Here is a 13,111-nt window from a genome sequence, read left to right on the forward strand (position 1 = left end):
CTCCAGCCACATCCCCTTTTCTTGCCAAGTTCCCCAGACCAGGCTGCTGGCTTGGCTTCTGCTCAGGACTTCCTGCTTTACAACCCCAGCTTGTGGTGTGGTTCCCTCTGGGAAGCAAGCCCAGCGCCCGTGGAAGAGTCAGAATGAGCTCCCTAGGAGTTGGTGCTGAGCACTGAAAGGATTTCTGTGTTCCTAGTGGGGAAGCTGGCGCAGAGAGACGCAGTGATTGCTCAGAATCACACGGCCTATATCCAATGAACAAACTAACTCGGTCTGACTCGGTCCCCCTTGTCCATCACTTCCAGGTTATAAACACTCACTTCCCAAGATGCTTCTTGGAGAGAAGTGGGAGGGGGTTCCATCGGTCACCAAGTCTCCCCTTCACTCGGACAAGCACTGCATGTTAACACAGCCAAGGCTCTGAGAAGGCCTGCAGCAAAGAAACCCAGCCTTTCTCCAGCTCATGCCCAGGGATCCCCTTTTCCCAGATCACTGCTGACCCCTGGGCCAGGCTGGACCCCAACACTGGCCAAGGCTTTTGGGCCCCCACAGCCCAAGGAACAGCACAGGAATGAGAAGTAAGTGTAGGCTCCAAAGGGAGCCCAGGAAGTGCCTGGGAGTCCACCCCACTGGTCCTGGTGGCAAAGCGCTTGCAAAGGGGCCATCGCAAAAGGGGCTTAAAAGTCCCAAATCACTTTCCCCAGGCAACCAGCATTAGAGAATGGGCATGGAGCCTGTGTGGGCACACAGATAGCTAGAAACTCTTAGTAATGGGTCACTGTGGTCTTTCCCTTAGTAACACATTTTCCTGGGTCAGGACTGCAGCTCTGACGCCCTTTTGTAACTCGATAGAGTTCCCGTTTCCCCTGCACCGGGCAGGGTGGACCTGAGACCCCTCCCACACACACTGGGGCTGTTTGGTTGTGTTGAGGGTTCCCTCTGGGAACAACCCTATGATGCTCCAAACATCCCCCACTTTCCTTGGGCGCTGACCTTGGCCGTGACTCAGTTTCCAGCCCTGGTTCTGGGGTTCCATTTGCTCACTCCTACCCCGCAGTGTGACTTTCAAGGATCACCATAGCTGAGGGCCCCTGGGCCCCAGTGGATATGGTCCTGGTTTGTCCAAAGTGCAGGCAGCTGGGTAGCTGTGAGCCCCAGTTCAGTGCTGGGACACGATGAACCCCCTGGAGTTGAGTCAGCCAGGTCCCTGGGGCACCCCAGCAGCCCAGGGAGCACTGCCCAGCACGTGCTGGGTGCGGGCCGAGTGGGATACAACCTTGCCTGGCCCTCCGGGTCCTGCCCTCACGGAGGAGAGAGGCCCAGAGGGCAGCCCTCCGCCCTGGGGCACAGGGCGCTTCTCTGCGTGGCACAGGCAGGAAGGGGTAAGGACCAGGCGTAACGGAGGCCTCACTAAGAGGGAGGGGAGTGTGCTGGGCTTGGACCCTCCGCGGATCTTGGACCCCAGGCCTGAGGGTGTTGGGGTCCCACCAGCCATAGGCCCCGCGAGCCCTCTGGGTGGTGGGGAGCTCATTCTCTAGCCCCCAATCTGGGCCTGGCTCAGCACCTCCCCCGTCCGGCCGCGTAGACAGGCCTGGTCGGCGGCGGTCAGCGTCTCCGCTCGGGTCTCAGGGCCTCCACGCCCCACGCCGACAACTGTTTTCCAGCCTCTGGCGAGAAACCGGAGCCGAGCGCGCCCCAGCCCGGAGCCTGGGGTGGGGACAGGGGGCGGGAATTCACTGGCCCCGCCCCCCTCGGTTCCGTCCCGCCCAGGAAAGTGAGTCGCGTTGGCGCCGAGGCCGGTATCGCAGAGCCGGGAACACAGAAGGATCAGAGCCAGAGCGGCGCTGGTGCGCCGAGCAGAGCCGGGGTGAGTGCTGGGGGTGCGTGCTCCGCCGGGTGAGGCCTTGCTGGGGGCCACAGGGGCGACGAGGAGGAGGAGGAGGAAGAGGATGGGGTGTTAACAGCTGCTAAGGACTGAGCCCAACTCTGCCAGGCCTGGTGGCACGCAGAGTTTTTCTCGGCTGCATCTTCCTCCGAGGGAGCGACCCATTTTACAGACGAGGAAACTGAGACCCACCCAAGTAGGAAGAAACAGAGCTAGAGGCAAGTGGGGTCATTCTGACTCCAGAGCCCAGCATTCTGGAATGGAGGAGGGGGCTGACCTTCTCCTGCCCAGCTCATCATCGTGTGCCAGGGGCTCAGAGGAGAGATCTGGCGGGTTTCTGAGGAGCTGGCCTCAGCCTCCAGCCTCCCGGGGGACCAGGAAGAGAGGAGTGCAGAGTGAGGAGTGCCCTGGACTCTGAAGGTCACAGGACAGAGGCATCTTCATTTGCTCCTTAAACCGGACTGGGGTGGCCCCTGGCTCCGGCAGGGGCCAAGGAAGAGGGGTAGGTTGTGGGCCAGGGAAGGGTCTAGCCAGGTTTCTACATACCCATGCCCACCACAGCTGGTCCCACCCAGGGAAATGCCCAGGCCTGAGGCCCCCGTGAGTCAGGGCCACCAGGCTGTATTTGCCACAGCAGATGCTCAGGGCTGCCTGGTCCCATGGGTCCCCAGGCCTGGCTTCCTACAGGGCCCTCTTCCTTCAAAAGTGCTGTTCCGTTTAAATGAGATAGAATGGGTGAAGGGATTACCTGGGGTGGGGGCTCATCTCCCCAGCCAGGTCCTGTCTCTGCTGGGGGGTGGCCAAGTCCTATTTACCCAAAGAGGAAGTGGAGGCTCAGAGAGGATAAGAAACTCCCTCAAGGCCACACAGCCAATCACAGCTTGGGCAGGGCTCCTCCGATGGTCCTGACCCCCAGGGAGTGGAATCCAGCCCCTTCTACACACCCCTCCCTGCCCAGGTCCCAGAGCTTCTGCCGCCTTCGGCTGCCTCCAGGCATTCTCCCCTCTCTCTGGCTGGACGGGTTGCATTCCGTATTTAGACTTAAGTAAACCAGGCCCTGAGGGAGGAAGTGCCCAGATGAGCAGGCGAGGCACTTTGGCACCCAACTTTCACCGTCAGCGGGGCCTTCACCGGCGTCTGTCCCCGTCTCCCCCAGTTTGAGAGCTAAGCAAACTGAGTCCCCCAGGAGGGGAAGTGGCTGGCCCTGGGTCCCAGAGCAGTGGCCATGGAGCCCTGGCTTGTGGGCGGGCGCATCCGCAGGCCCATTGGAGGCCACCAAGGCCCTCCCCCTGCGGACGATTGAGCAAGGCCCCGCCAGACCCTTCCGGCTCGTTTTAAAGTTTGCACAGTTTCACTTTCAAGGGTTTCAACACCTGGAAGGCTGCTCCCGCCCGTACCCACAATGGCTGCTGCCAGGCAGCCCAGGCCTCGGGAAGGTTCCCCGTTCATGAGTGTCCCCCTCTGCCCTCTGCCCTCACTGAGCCCCTGGGAACCTAGTGGCGATGCCCAGCCCTCGACACACAGACGTCGCAGGGAGGTGGGAGGCGCCAGCTGCCTGTGGAGACAGGCCCGAACTCAGCGGCTGTCGGCTGTCATAGATGCTCCCTGTCCCGGGGTAGAAAGACAAAGACTAGTGGCCCGTGAGGTCCGTGGCCCTGGGTCCCAAGAGCAGTGGCCCTGGGACCCCAAGGATGAGTAGGGTCCAGGCTGAGGGCAGGTCACAGACGAGGGACAGTGGGAGCAGAGGCCAGTGTCACCAGGAGCCATCAGGGGTGGAGGGAAGGGGTCTGGGATAAGGCAGAGCCAAGCTAGGAAAGGGCTTGAAGTTGGGCTGTGGGTCAGGATGTGGGGTTACTACATCTGGGCCAGGCTGCTTCCTATGTGACCGCAGCACCCCATCGAGCCTTCCTGGGCCTCAGTTTCCCCATCTGTCAGGTGGGCGTGGTAACAGGACCTTCTAGGATTATGTGAGCTGAGGTATGCAGAATGCCGACCTGTGGCTGCCCCTGACGGAGCCCCCCCACCCCCTGCCCGTCCCACAGGACCATGGGCTCCATGTTCCGGAGTGAGGAGGTGTCGCTGGCCCAGCTCTTCCTGCCCACGGCTGCTGCCTACACCTGCGTGAGCCAGCTGGGCGAACTGGGCCTCGTGGAGTTCAGAGATGTGAGTGGGCTGGAGGGTGTGGGGAGGACCCAGCTGGCGGACCTCCTCCCCTCCGCATGGCACAGCCCTGCTGGCACCCCTCGGCCTCGGCCGTAGACGCTGTGCTCCCAGCTGAGGCACCCTGGCCTGGCCCGAGTTCAGACAGACCTGCTTGGCTCTTCCGTGCCCTCCTTGGCATGTGGGGTCTGGCCTGCCTCCAGCTGGGCACCTGGAGGTTCACGGTGTGCATAGCATCTTCTGGGGGGAGGCTCCAGCTACAGCCTGAGGAGAGCCGGGCCTGGGGGTGGAGCTCTCCCTGCCCCCCCCACCCCCCGTGAAAAACTGACTCCACATCACAACCACAGCTTAACGCCTCGGTGAGTGCCTTCCAGAGACGCTTTGTGGTGGATGTTCGGCGCTGTGAGGAGCTGGAGAAGACCTTCAGTGAGTTGGCCCCAGGCCCACATCCCAGGCAGGCTTCCTGGAGGAGGAGCTTGGTATGAAAGGGAGAGTCGGGGTCACCCAGGTGAAAGAGAAGAGGGAGGTCCAGGCTGGGCCCTGCAGAGCCAGGAGAGGGCAGCCGGCACTGGAGGAATGGTCCCCACAGATCTTGGGAGCGGACCCCCCATTCTTGGGAGCAGAGGGCGGAGGCCAGGGGAAACGTCCTTGAATTCTGTGTGAGAGCCCAGGAATTTGTCCTTTGGGGCCACTGTGGTTTCTAAGCGTGAGCAGAATTTTCTCTGAGGTAAATGGACTGGGGTGGGCAGAGGCCAGGATCTGGGCTCAGGTGCCCCAGGAGCAGCGCCTTCTTCGTCCTGGGCAAGAGGGACCTCGGCACTGGTGCCTCTCCGCCCCCTCCCTCCCCCCCGGAGGAGCCTGTGGGGGGAGGCCGAGCACACTGTACTGGTGTGACAGCTTGGTGATAGCTTAGAAGTACCCAGGCCGGTTCTGTGCGGCCTCCAGGCAAGCTCATGTCCCGGGCCCCGCAATGCCAGGGCCGGTCTTCCTAGAAGGCCACTGTGGGAGCCAGACCCTGGCTGGGCATAGTCTCGAGCTTAGGGGGAGCGGAGCAGACCTGTGGCAATGGAGGTGTGCCCTGGGGTTTTCCTGGGGGTCTCGGACTCAATGAATCAGTCCAGCCGTGGGCAAACTACGGCCCACGGGCCGGATCTGGCCCGTTTGAAATGAATAAAACTAAAAAAAAAAAAAAAAGACCGTACCCTTTTATGTAATGATGTTTACTTTGAGTTTATATTAGTTCACACAAACACTCCATCCATGCTTTTGTTCCGGCCCTCCGGTCCAGTTTAAGAACCCATTGTGGCCCTCGAGTCAAAAAGTTTGCCCACCGCTGCCCTAGACATTAACCAGCCCTTGGCTAATAGAGGCCATTAGCCGGTGGGGCTCCTCTGTGGCCGGTCTCTCCTGACGCCCATCCCTCTGCACCCAGCCTTCCTGCAGGAGGAGGTGCGGCGGGCTGGGCTGGCCCTGCCCCCACCAGAGGGTGGGTTGCCGGCGCCCCCACCCCGCGACCTGCTGCGCATCCAGGAGGAGTCGGATCGCCTGGCACAGGAGCTCCGGGACGTGCGGGGCAACGAGCAGGCCCTGCGGGTCCAGCTGCACAAGCTGCAGCTCCACGCGGCCGTGCTGGGCCAGGGCCAGGGCCAGGGCCCCTCGGTCAGTTCCAGCTCGGGCAGGTGCACGGGGCGGGGAGGGGTGCCGGGCCCCACTTGGGCCCTGGCTCACTGTGCCTCTCCACTCCTAGTTGGCAGCCACCCACACGGATGGATCCTCGGAAAGGACCCCCCTGCTCCAGCCCCCCAAGGGGCCCCACCAGGACCTGAGGGTCAAGTAAGTGAGGGGCAGCTTCACGCTCTTTCCTGCCACCACGGAGGCCCTGAGAGATGGGGCTGGGCCAGGACCCCTTGTCCAGGTCTCTCCCTCACCCTCCTCCCTCAGGCCTGGGATTTTTCTTGCTCTGGGGATTTCTCCTGTTCTGCCCTTGCCTGATGGGATCTTGCCTTCTCCCTGAGGCAGGGCCAGTGTGCCTGGTTGGCCCCCATGGGCAGGGCCTGGCCTCAGGGTGGCCTAGCCGGGGCGATGCAGGGGGAGGTAGGAGCCGCTCCACTCAGCCCTGCCTGGCCGGCAGCTTTGTGGCAGGCGCCGTGGAACCCCACAAGGCCGCCGCCCTGGAGCGCCTGCTCTGGAGGGCCTGCCGTGGCTTCCTCATCGCCAGCTTCAGGGAGACAGAGCAGCAGCTGGAGGACCCGGTGACGGTGAGCAAGGGGGGGACACAGGGCTGGGGCCAGGTGTTTGGCAGAGCCAGGACTTCAGGGTAAACTGGGCCCCGCTCCCGCAGGGCGAGCCTGCCACGTGGATGACCTTCCTCATCTCCTACTGGGGCGAGCAGATCGGGCAGAAGATCCGGAAGATCACTGACTGGTGAGCCCTCCCGGGGGCTGGCCACCCGATGCCCTTGTGCCATGGCCCTGCCTCCAGGGGGCACTGTAGAGTGAACACACCACAGGCTGCCGGTGCCTGGCCCGTGCTCACAGGGACAGACCCCTGCTGCCCCTGCACTGCCCTGTGAGCTCCCCCTGCCTCCAGCCCCTGCACAGCCGAGAATCATGTCACCTGTCCTCCCTGCCAGCTTCCACTGTCACGTCTTCCCGTTCGAGGAGCAGGAGGAGGCCCGCCGGGGAGCCCTGCAGCAGCTCCAGCAGCAGAGCCAGGAGCTGCGGGAGGTGGGCGCCCGGGGCCTGGTCCCACCCTGTGCCCCCTCCCTATCCCCTCCCTCTCCCCCCGCCCCCCCCTCCCTGCCGACCCCCCAGGGGCCTGCCCTGCTCCTCCTCACTGCCCGTTCTGGCCTCAGGTCCTGGGGGAGACAGAGCGCTTCCTGAACCAGGTGCTGGGCCGGGTGCAGCGGCTGCTGCCGCCCTGGCAGGTGCAGATCCGCAAGATGAAGGCTGTGTACCTGGCCCTCAACCAGTGCAGCGTGAGCGCCACCTACAAGTGCCTCATCGCCGAGGCCTGGTGTGCCACGCGCGACCTGCCCGCCGTGCAGCAGGCACTGCATGACAGCTCGGTGAGCCTGGCGGGGTCTCCCGCCTCCCCTGCTCCCGGCCGCCGCCTGTGTCTGCCTCACAACACACTTCCCCTTCCCAGGCTGTGCCTTTGCCAGGGCTCCCCCTCCCCGAGGAGTCCACCTGGATGGCCCTGGCCCAACCCCCCTGACGTCCCAGAGCCCTTGGGCTGGGCCATGGCACCTTGTCGGCTGGGCTGGGGTGGGCGTTAAATCAGAAACCAGGTTCAAATCCAGGCTCACAGGCCCTGTGACCTCTCAGACCGGAGGTGGCAATGACCCTGCCTCCAGGGGTCGCTGTGGAGTGAACACACCACAGGTTGCCCGGACCTAGTACCTAGTCAGTGCTCACAGGTAGCAATGGGGCTCCCTCTCCCGGGCCACCTAGATGAGCAACAGCCGGTTTCGGTTTTCCAAACGACTCTGGCCCAGCTGGTGTCTGGCTCTCTCTCCGTCCTGGATCGGGGCTGGTGGGGCTGGTCAGCTTCCTGCACAGAGAAGGGAGGGGCTGCCCCAGGATCCCTAGCACTCGCCCGGCCAGCACCCTCGGTGCTCCATGTCTCCATCAGGGCCTGGCGGGGGTGCGGGGGGGGGGGGGTCAAGGGTCCCTGAAGGCCCAGTCTCATCTGTCCGTCTGTCTGCTTGCCTGCCTGCCTGCCGGGTGCCCAGAGCGAGGCGGGTGTGAGTGCCGTGGTTCACCGAATCCCCTGCCGGGACATGCCCCCCACACTCATCCGTACCACTCGCTTCACGGCCAGCTTCCAGGCCATCGTGGATGCCTACGGTGTGGGCCGCTACCAGGAGGTCAACCCCGGTGAGAGCCACGGCACCCCACCGCTTTGGTGGAAGCTTGGGAGGGTGGCGTACACATTGGGCCTGTCCCACCCTCTGCAGACGAGAGGGGCACACTCCCTGTGATGCCCCGTCACACGGGCACGGTGGTGTGTGGGGGTGTGTTTATCCCAGCATCCCCTGGTGAAGCTCACCAAGGAGCCAGCACGGGGTTGAGGGGTTGGGCATGGAGCCGAGGCCCTGCAGCACGAGTGGCCTGGGTTTGGGGTCTGAGTCGCTCACCTCAGTAAGTGTCCTAGCTTCTCTGAGCCTCAGTTGTCTCACCTGTAAAATGGGAATCAGAGCGGCTTTGGGAAGGTGTGCAATCGTCAGGGGTTGCAAACCAGCAGGCCAGGGCCCACAGCGAGCCTGCAGGTGTGTCCTGTTTGGCCGCCCTGTGTTGCTAAAGAAGTTTGAATCAGCTGCTGTCCCAGAGTCTGGGTCCAGGCCTCCATGGCATCTTGTACAAGATGCACATTCGGCTGTGGGGTCCGCTGAGCGCATGGCTCCTCTCCTGCAGCGCCCTACACCATCATCACCTTCCCCTTCCTCTTCGCCGTCATGTTTGGGGACGTGGGCCACGGGCTGCTCATGTTCCTCTTCGCCCTGGCCATGGTGCTGGCTGAGGACCGGCCGGCCATCAAGACAGCAAAGAATGAGGTAAGTAAGGGCAGCGGGAGTGGGGGGAAAGGCTGGCGGGGGGAGGGGGGTCCGGGCCTTGTCTCACAGCCCTCCCCCGCCCCCCCAGATCTGGCAGACCTTCTTTGGTGGCCGCTACCTGCTCCTGCTCATGGGCCTGTTCTCTGTCTACACCGGCTTCATCTACAACGAGTGCTTCAGCCGCGCCACCGTCATCTTCCCTTCGGGCTGGAGCGTGGCCGCCATGGCCAACCAGTCCGGCTGGAGGTGAGGCCCGCCGTCGTCCCCACTGTCCCCGGGTCCCCGCCGCCCTGCCCCATCCCCACCGCCTTGACCACCCTGCCTGCTGTTGCCACAGTGACAAGTTCCTGGCCAACCACCCCCTGCTCTCTCTGGACCCCAACATCACCGGCGTCTTCCTGGGACCCTACCCCTTCGGCATCGACCCCGTGAGTCCTGGCTGCAGGCCAGCAGGAGGGCAGCCCAGTTCTCGTGCCGGATGCTCGGGGCCCCACACAGACGAGGGGCCTCCTTGCCGGGCGCTTCCTGCAGCCACGAAGCAGAGAGGCTGTCAGAGTGATGGCGGCCGTGGGTCACTGTGGCGGGCGCTGCTCTGAGCCCTGTGTGTGCAATGACCATGCTTCATTTCTGTGACAACTCCACGAGGCGTCCCTTAGCGTCCTTCCCATTTTACAGAGGAGGCAGCTGAGGCCCAGGAGAGGACCCAAGGTCACCCGTTAGGAAGAGCTGGGGTTGGCCCAGGTTGTCTGGCCGTGTCTGTGCCTTAACCAGTGCGCCCTGCTGCCTCTTGGGGGGCAGATGACAGATTGTGCTGAGGCCCTAAAGGGGACAAACAGGCTGGTGAGATGACACCTGTCTCTCCTGCCACCCCAGATCTGGAGCCTGGCTGTCAACCACCTGACCTTCCTCAACTCCTTCAAGATGAAGATGTCCGTCATCCTGGGGGTCACCCACATGGCCTTCGGGGTGGTCCTAGGAGTCTTTAACCACATGTGAGGCCGAGTCTCTGGTGGGGGAAGTGGGGACTGCGGGGCCAGGGTGGTCAGTGACTTGGCCCTTGTCCCACCCCAGACACTTTGGCCAGTGGCACCGGCTGGTGCTGGAGACCCTGCCGGAGCTGGTCTTCCTGCTGGGCCTGTTCGGCTACCTGGTCTTCATGGTCATCTACAAGTGGCTGCGCGTCTCGGCTGCCGGCGCCGCCTCCGCCCCCAGCATCCTCATCCACTTCATCAACATGTTCCTCTTCTCTCGCAGCCCCACCAACCGGCCACTCTTCCCCGGGCAGGTGGGCTGGGGCGGCGAGTGGGCTCACACCCCTCAGCGGCCCGTCACTGGGCCACTCAGGATGGTCCAGTCCTCATCTGGGAAACAGGGATGCTGGCCCGAGCTGTGAGATGCGGAGGTCCAGGGACAGTGGGAGGCTCCCAGCGAGGTGGCACACAGTGGGTCCCGGAAGCCTGTCCCCTTCTCGCCGAGGATTCCTTACGCAGTGATGTCCCTGCTTAGGGAGGGGACCCGGGGGAGGAGCAGACTGTAGGCTCCCTGGGTGTGTGGCTTGCAGGGGCAGCCTGACTTGGCCCCCTCCCCTGCAGGAGGTAGTGCAGTCTGCATTGGTGGTCCTGGCCCTGGCCACAGTGCCCGTCCTGCTGCTTGGCACACCCTTGTTCCTTCGCTGGAATCACCACCGTCGCTTGAGGCGTGCTGGCCAACTGCAGGTAGGGGGGTGCTGTAGGGAGGTGGGGCCGCTGCCAGCCCGAGACCCACCTTGCTCCTCTGAGTGGCTGTGTGCAGGCAGTAGGGGCAGTGTGGGCCTGTCTGGGTGGGTCCGCTGACGCTGCCTACACCCCGTCCCAAGGATGAGGTCAAGACTGGGCTTCTGGACTCGCCCAACGCTAGGGGCTCTGACGAGGAGAAGGCGGAGCACCCAGGGGACCAAGAGGAAGCCAAGGTGGGTGTGGTGCCTTCCTGAGTGGGGGGTAACCGCTGGCCTGGCCCGCCCCTTACTGCCCCCCCTCCCGCCCCCTCAGTTTGTGCTCTCTGAGGTGTTCATGCACCAGGCCATCCACACCATCGAGTTCTGCCTGGGCTGCATCTCCAACACGGCCTCCTACCTGCGCCTCTGGGCCCTGAGCCTGGCCCATGCCCGTGAGTGAGCAGTGTGGCGGGTGGCCCGGCCACGGTTAAGTCCTGGCTCCAGCTTGCACACACAGCTGCTGGCTGGGTGGCCTGGGCGGGTCACTTCTCTGGGCCTCAGGGTCCCCTCTGTAAAGTGGGCTTCAGGCTGCCGAGGACGCGGGGTGGGCACCCCTGGCCCCCGGTCTCCACTGCCCCCTCTTCACCCACAGAGCTGTCAGAGGTCCTGTGGGCCATGGTGATGCGCATAGGCCTGGGCATGGGACGAGAGATGGGTGTGGTGGCCCTGGTGCTGGTCCCTGTCTTTGCCGCCTTCGCTGTGCTGACCGTGGCCATCCTGCTAGTGATGGAGGGGCTCTCCGCCTTCCTGCACGCCCTGAGGCTGCACTGGTGAGCGGCCCACCCGACTGCTGGGCGGCTCGGGGGAAGGGCAAGGCCTTCCCTTCACCAGCTCTCCCTTCTCACTCCAGGGTGGAGTTCCAGAACAAGTTCTACTCGGGCACTGGCTACAAGCTGAACCCCTTCACCTTCTCCATGGAGGACCAATAGCGCCCACCTGTGGCCATGCCAGCGCCCCCCCCCCCCCCCCCCCCCCCGCCAGCTTGCTGAGTGAAGCAGGAAAGGAATAAAGAGGAGGAAGTCTCAGGACTGTGTCTGGGTCCTGTCTGCAAAGTAGGGGCTGGGGAGGCTGGTGTGGCAGAGCCTGGGCCGCGCCAGAACGGCAGGACTCTGGGCTGTGGGCTTGGGCTGGTCCTGCCATGAGCCTCTTGGGTTCGTGGACCCCATGGCAGCCTCTTCGCCTGTCTCTTACATCCTCCTTTGCAGCTGAGGTGGTGGGAGGCACCGGCCCATGACCAAGGGCCTTGAGAAGTTGGGGAGAGGGCCCATGAGCCCATCTGTAATAAGCCCAGACTCGGTGGACCAAGGAGGGATGCTCCCTGCACATTCTAGCTCAGAATGAGTGTCTTCCCATGCTGGGCCGGGGGAGTGAGCTTCCCATCCTTGAGGGTGTACAAACTGGCTGTGAGAAATGTTGGGTGTGGAGAGGGTGCCTGGCATGAATTGGCCAATGTTCCCATCCCTCGTGTTGGGACTGGACCCGGGCACTCCATACAGGGCGAGCAGGGGTGTCGTACACCAGAGACCACCATCCTGCAGGGAAGGGCAGAGGCTGGCCAGGACAGCGCCAAGCGTAAGGGGGCATAGCCAGACTCTAGGCCCTGTCTCCCCATCCCGGGAGCTTCTGCCTTGCCTAGCTTCCTCAGCAGCCAGACCTGCTCCCTGGAGGCTGTCCTTTAGCTGGTGGGGCGGGGGCCCCTGTAGCTTCCTGGCCTGGATCCCACCACTGGGAGGCCAAGCCAATGCTTCTCAGAGGCCTCTCTCTCCAGCTGGACGGCCTGGAACAAAGGCCGCTTTGAGGCTAGATGCCCTGGGTGCAGCGAGCCCGGGGGCCTGGCCCCATCACTGTGCCTCTTATCCGGCCAGCTGCCAGGAGCCTGTCCCTTGGGTCCAGGAGTGTCCCTCAGGGGCTGTGTGGCAATCCCACGTGCCTGGCAGATGTGGCTGAGAAACGATGATGGCCATGTCTGGTGAGGAACAGAGGAAGCTGGTGTGGGGGACTCAGGCTGTGAGTGTAAGCCCAGGCCCCAAGCCTTACACCTCCCTGGGGAGCAGAGCTGGGCAGACCTGCAGGGTGGGGGTGGTGAGAGGGACCCTGACATGCTCGGAGCTAGTGTGTGGTATTTTGTGAGGAGGCAGGTGTGGCCTAGGGAGACGCTCGCTGGCTGACATGGATGGCTGGGAGCCTGGTTGCCATGGACCAGCATATGAAGAGGACTGCACTGGGCACTCCTGGGGCAAGGAGGTCATCAGGAGACACAGGGACAGGCCTGATCCCTGCTCGGTCTCAAGCAGGAGACACCTGAGTGAAGACGTCAATTTCAGGAAGACGCGTGTGGTGAATAAGGGGGATGAGCCAGGGAGGATGCGAGTGAGGGTGGTCTCCAGGATGGCACTGCGTTCTTCGCGTGGTGACTGTTTTGAGCTGATGTGAAGAAGCCCATCATCTGAAAACCTGGCCCCCTAGCATCGCAGCGGGAGAGGCGGCAAGAAGCCTGGCATGGTGAGGAGGAAGGCTGGAGGGGAGTGGGACGAGGCCGGCCCAGGTGACCGCCTGGCCTTGTGGGCCCAGGAAGGAGTTGGAACCTAGGTTTTAAGTGAGCTCTCACGCAGCTCAGTATCACTTATTGCTTGAACATCAAAACACATTTCCCTGGTTAAGTTTTAAATGTCTACAAGGTGAACAGTGGGAAGTCTCCCCCTGCCCTGGCCCAACCTCCCAGTGACTGCGCTGCTGTGTCCCCTCTGCCCGTGCAGCC

The 13,111-nt window shown here is 63.3% G+C and overlaps 1 protein-coding gene across 3 annotated transcripts; it reads left to right on the forward strand.

The window, feature by feature from the left end:
- The first annotated feature begins 1,792 nt into the window (after window positions 1-1,792).
- Window positions 1,793-12,855, forward strand: TCIRG1 (T cell immune regulator 1, ATPase H+ transporting V0 subunit a3). Of its 3 annotated transcripts, none has more exons than XM_081099053.1 (20): window positions 1,793-1,867; window positions 3,928-4,048; window positions 4,393-4,471; window positions 5,478-5,704; window positions 5,793-5,878; window positions 6,177-6,303; window positions 6,387-6,469; window positions 6,678-6,771; window positions 6,900-7,112; window positions 7,779-7,923; window positions 8,461-8,600; window positions 8,689-8,846; window positions 8,938-9,028; window positions 9,474-9,592; window positions 9,672-9,885; window positions 10,193-10,315; window positions 10,456-10,548; window positions 10,628-10,745; window positions 10,946-11,123; window positions 11,204-12,855. In XM_081099053.1, the coding sequence occupies exons 2-20, from the start codon at window positions 3,932-3,934 to the stop codon at window positions 11,280-11,282; spliced, it is 2,484 nt and encodes an 827-aa protein (XP_080955179.1). In that variant the 5' UTR covers window positions 1,793-1,867; window positions 3,928-3,931; the 3' UTR covers window positions 11,283-12,855. The 3 variants fall into 3 exon arrangements, with proteins under 3 accessions (XP_080955179.1, XP_080955180.1, XP_080955181.1); XM_081099054.1 differs by having other exon boundaries at window positions 1,807-2,387; XM_081099055.1 differs by having other exon boundaries at window positions 1,830-2,103.
- Window positions 12,856-13,111: the final 256 nt, after the last annotated feature.

Source organism: Myotis nattereri, assembly GCF_964212035.1.
Source record: "Myotis nattereri genome assembly, chromosome: 9".
In the NCBI taxonomy this organism is placed as follows: Eukaryota; Metazoa; Chordata; class Mammalia; order Chiroptera; family Vespertilionidae; genus Myotis; species Myotis nattereri.

What these genes read in the sequence shown, in the direction of transcription:
- TCIRG1 (XM_081099053.1), top strand. Translation starts at nt 3,932, where the DNA reads ATGGGCTCCATGTTCCGGAGTGAGGAGGTGTCGCTGGCCCAGCTCTTC. An exon ending in GCCAACCAGTCCGGCTGGAG is followed by an intron (nt 8,847 to 8,937) that starts GTGAGGCCCGCC and finishes CTGTTGCCACAG; the next exon opens with TGACAAGTTCCTGGCCAACC. An exon ending in GGCCACTCTTCCCCGGGCAG is followed by an intron (nt 9,886 to 10,192) that starts GTGGGCTGGGGC and finishes CCTCCCCTGCAG; the next exon opens with GAGGTAGTGCAGTCTGCATT.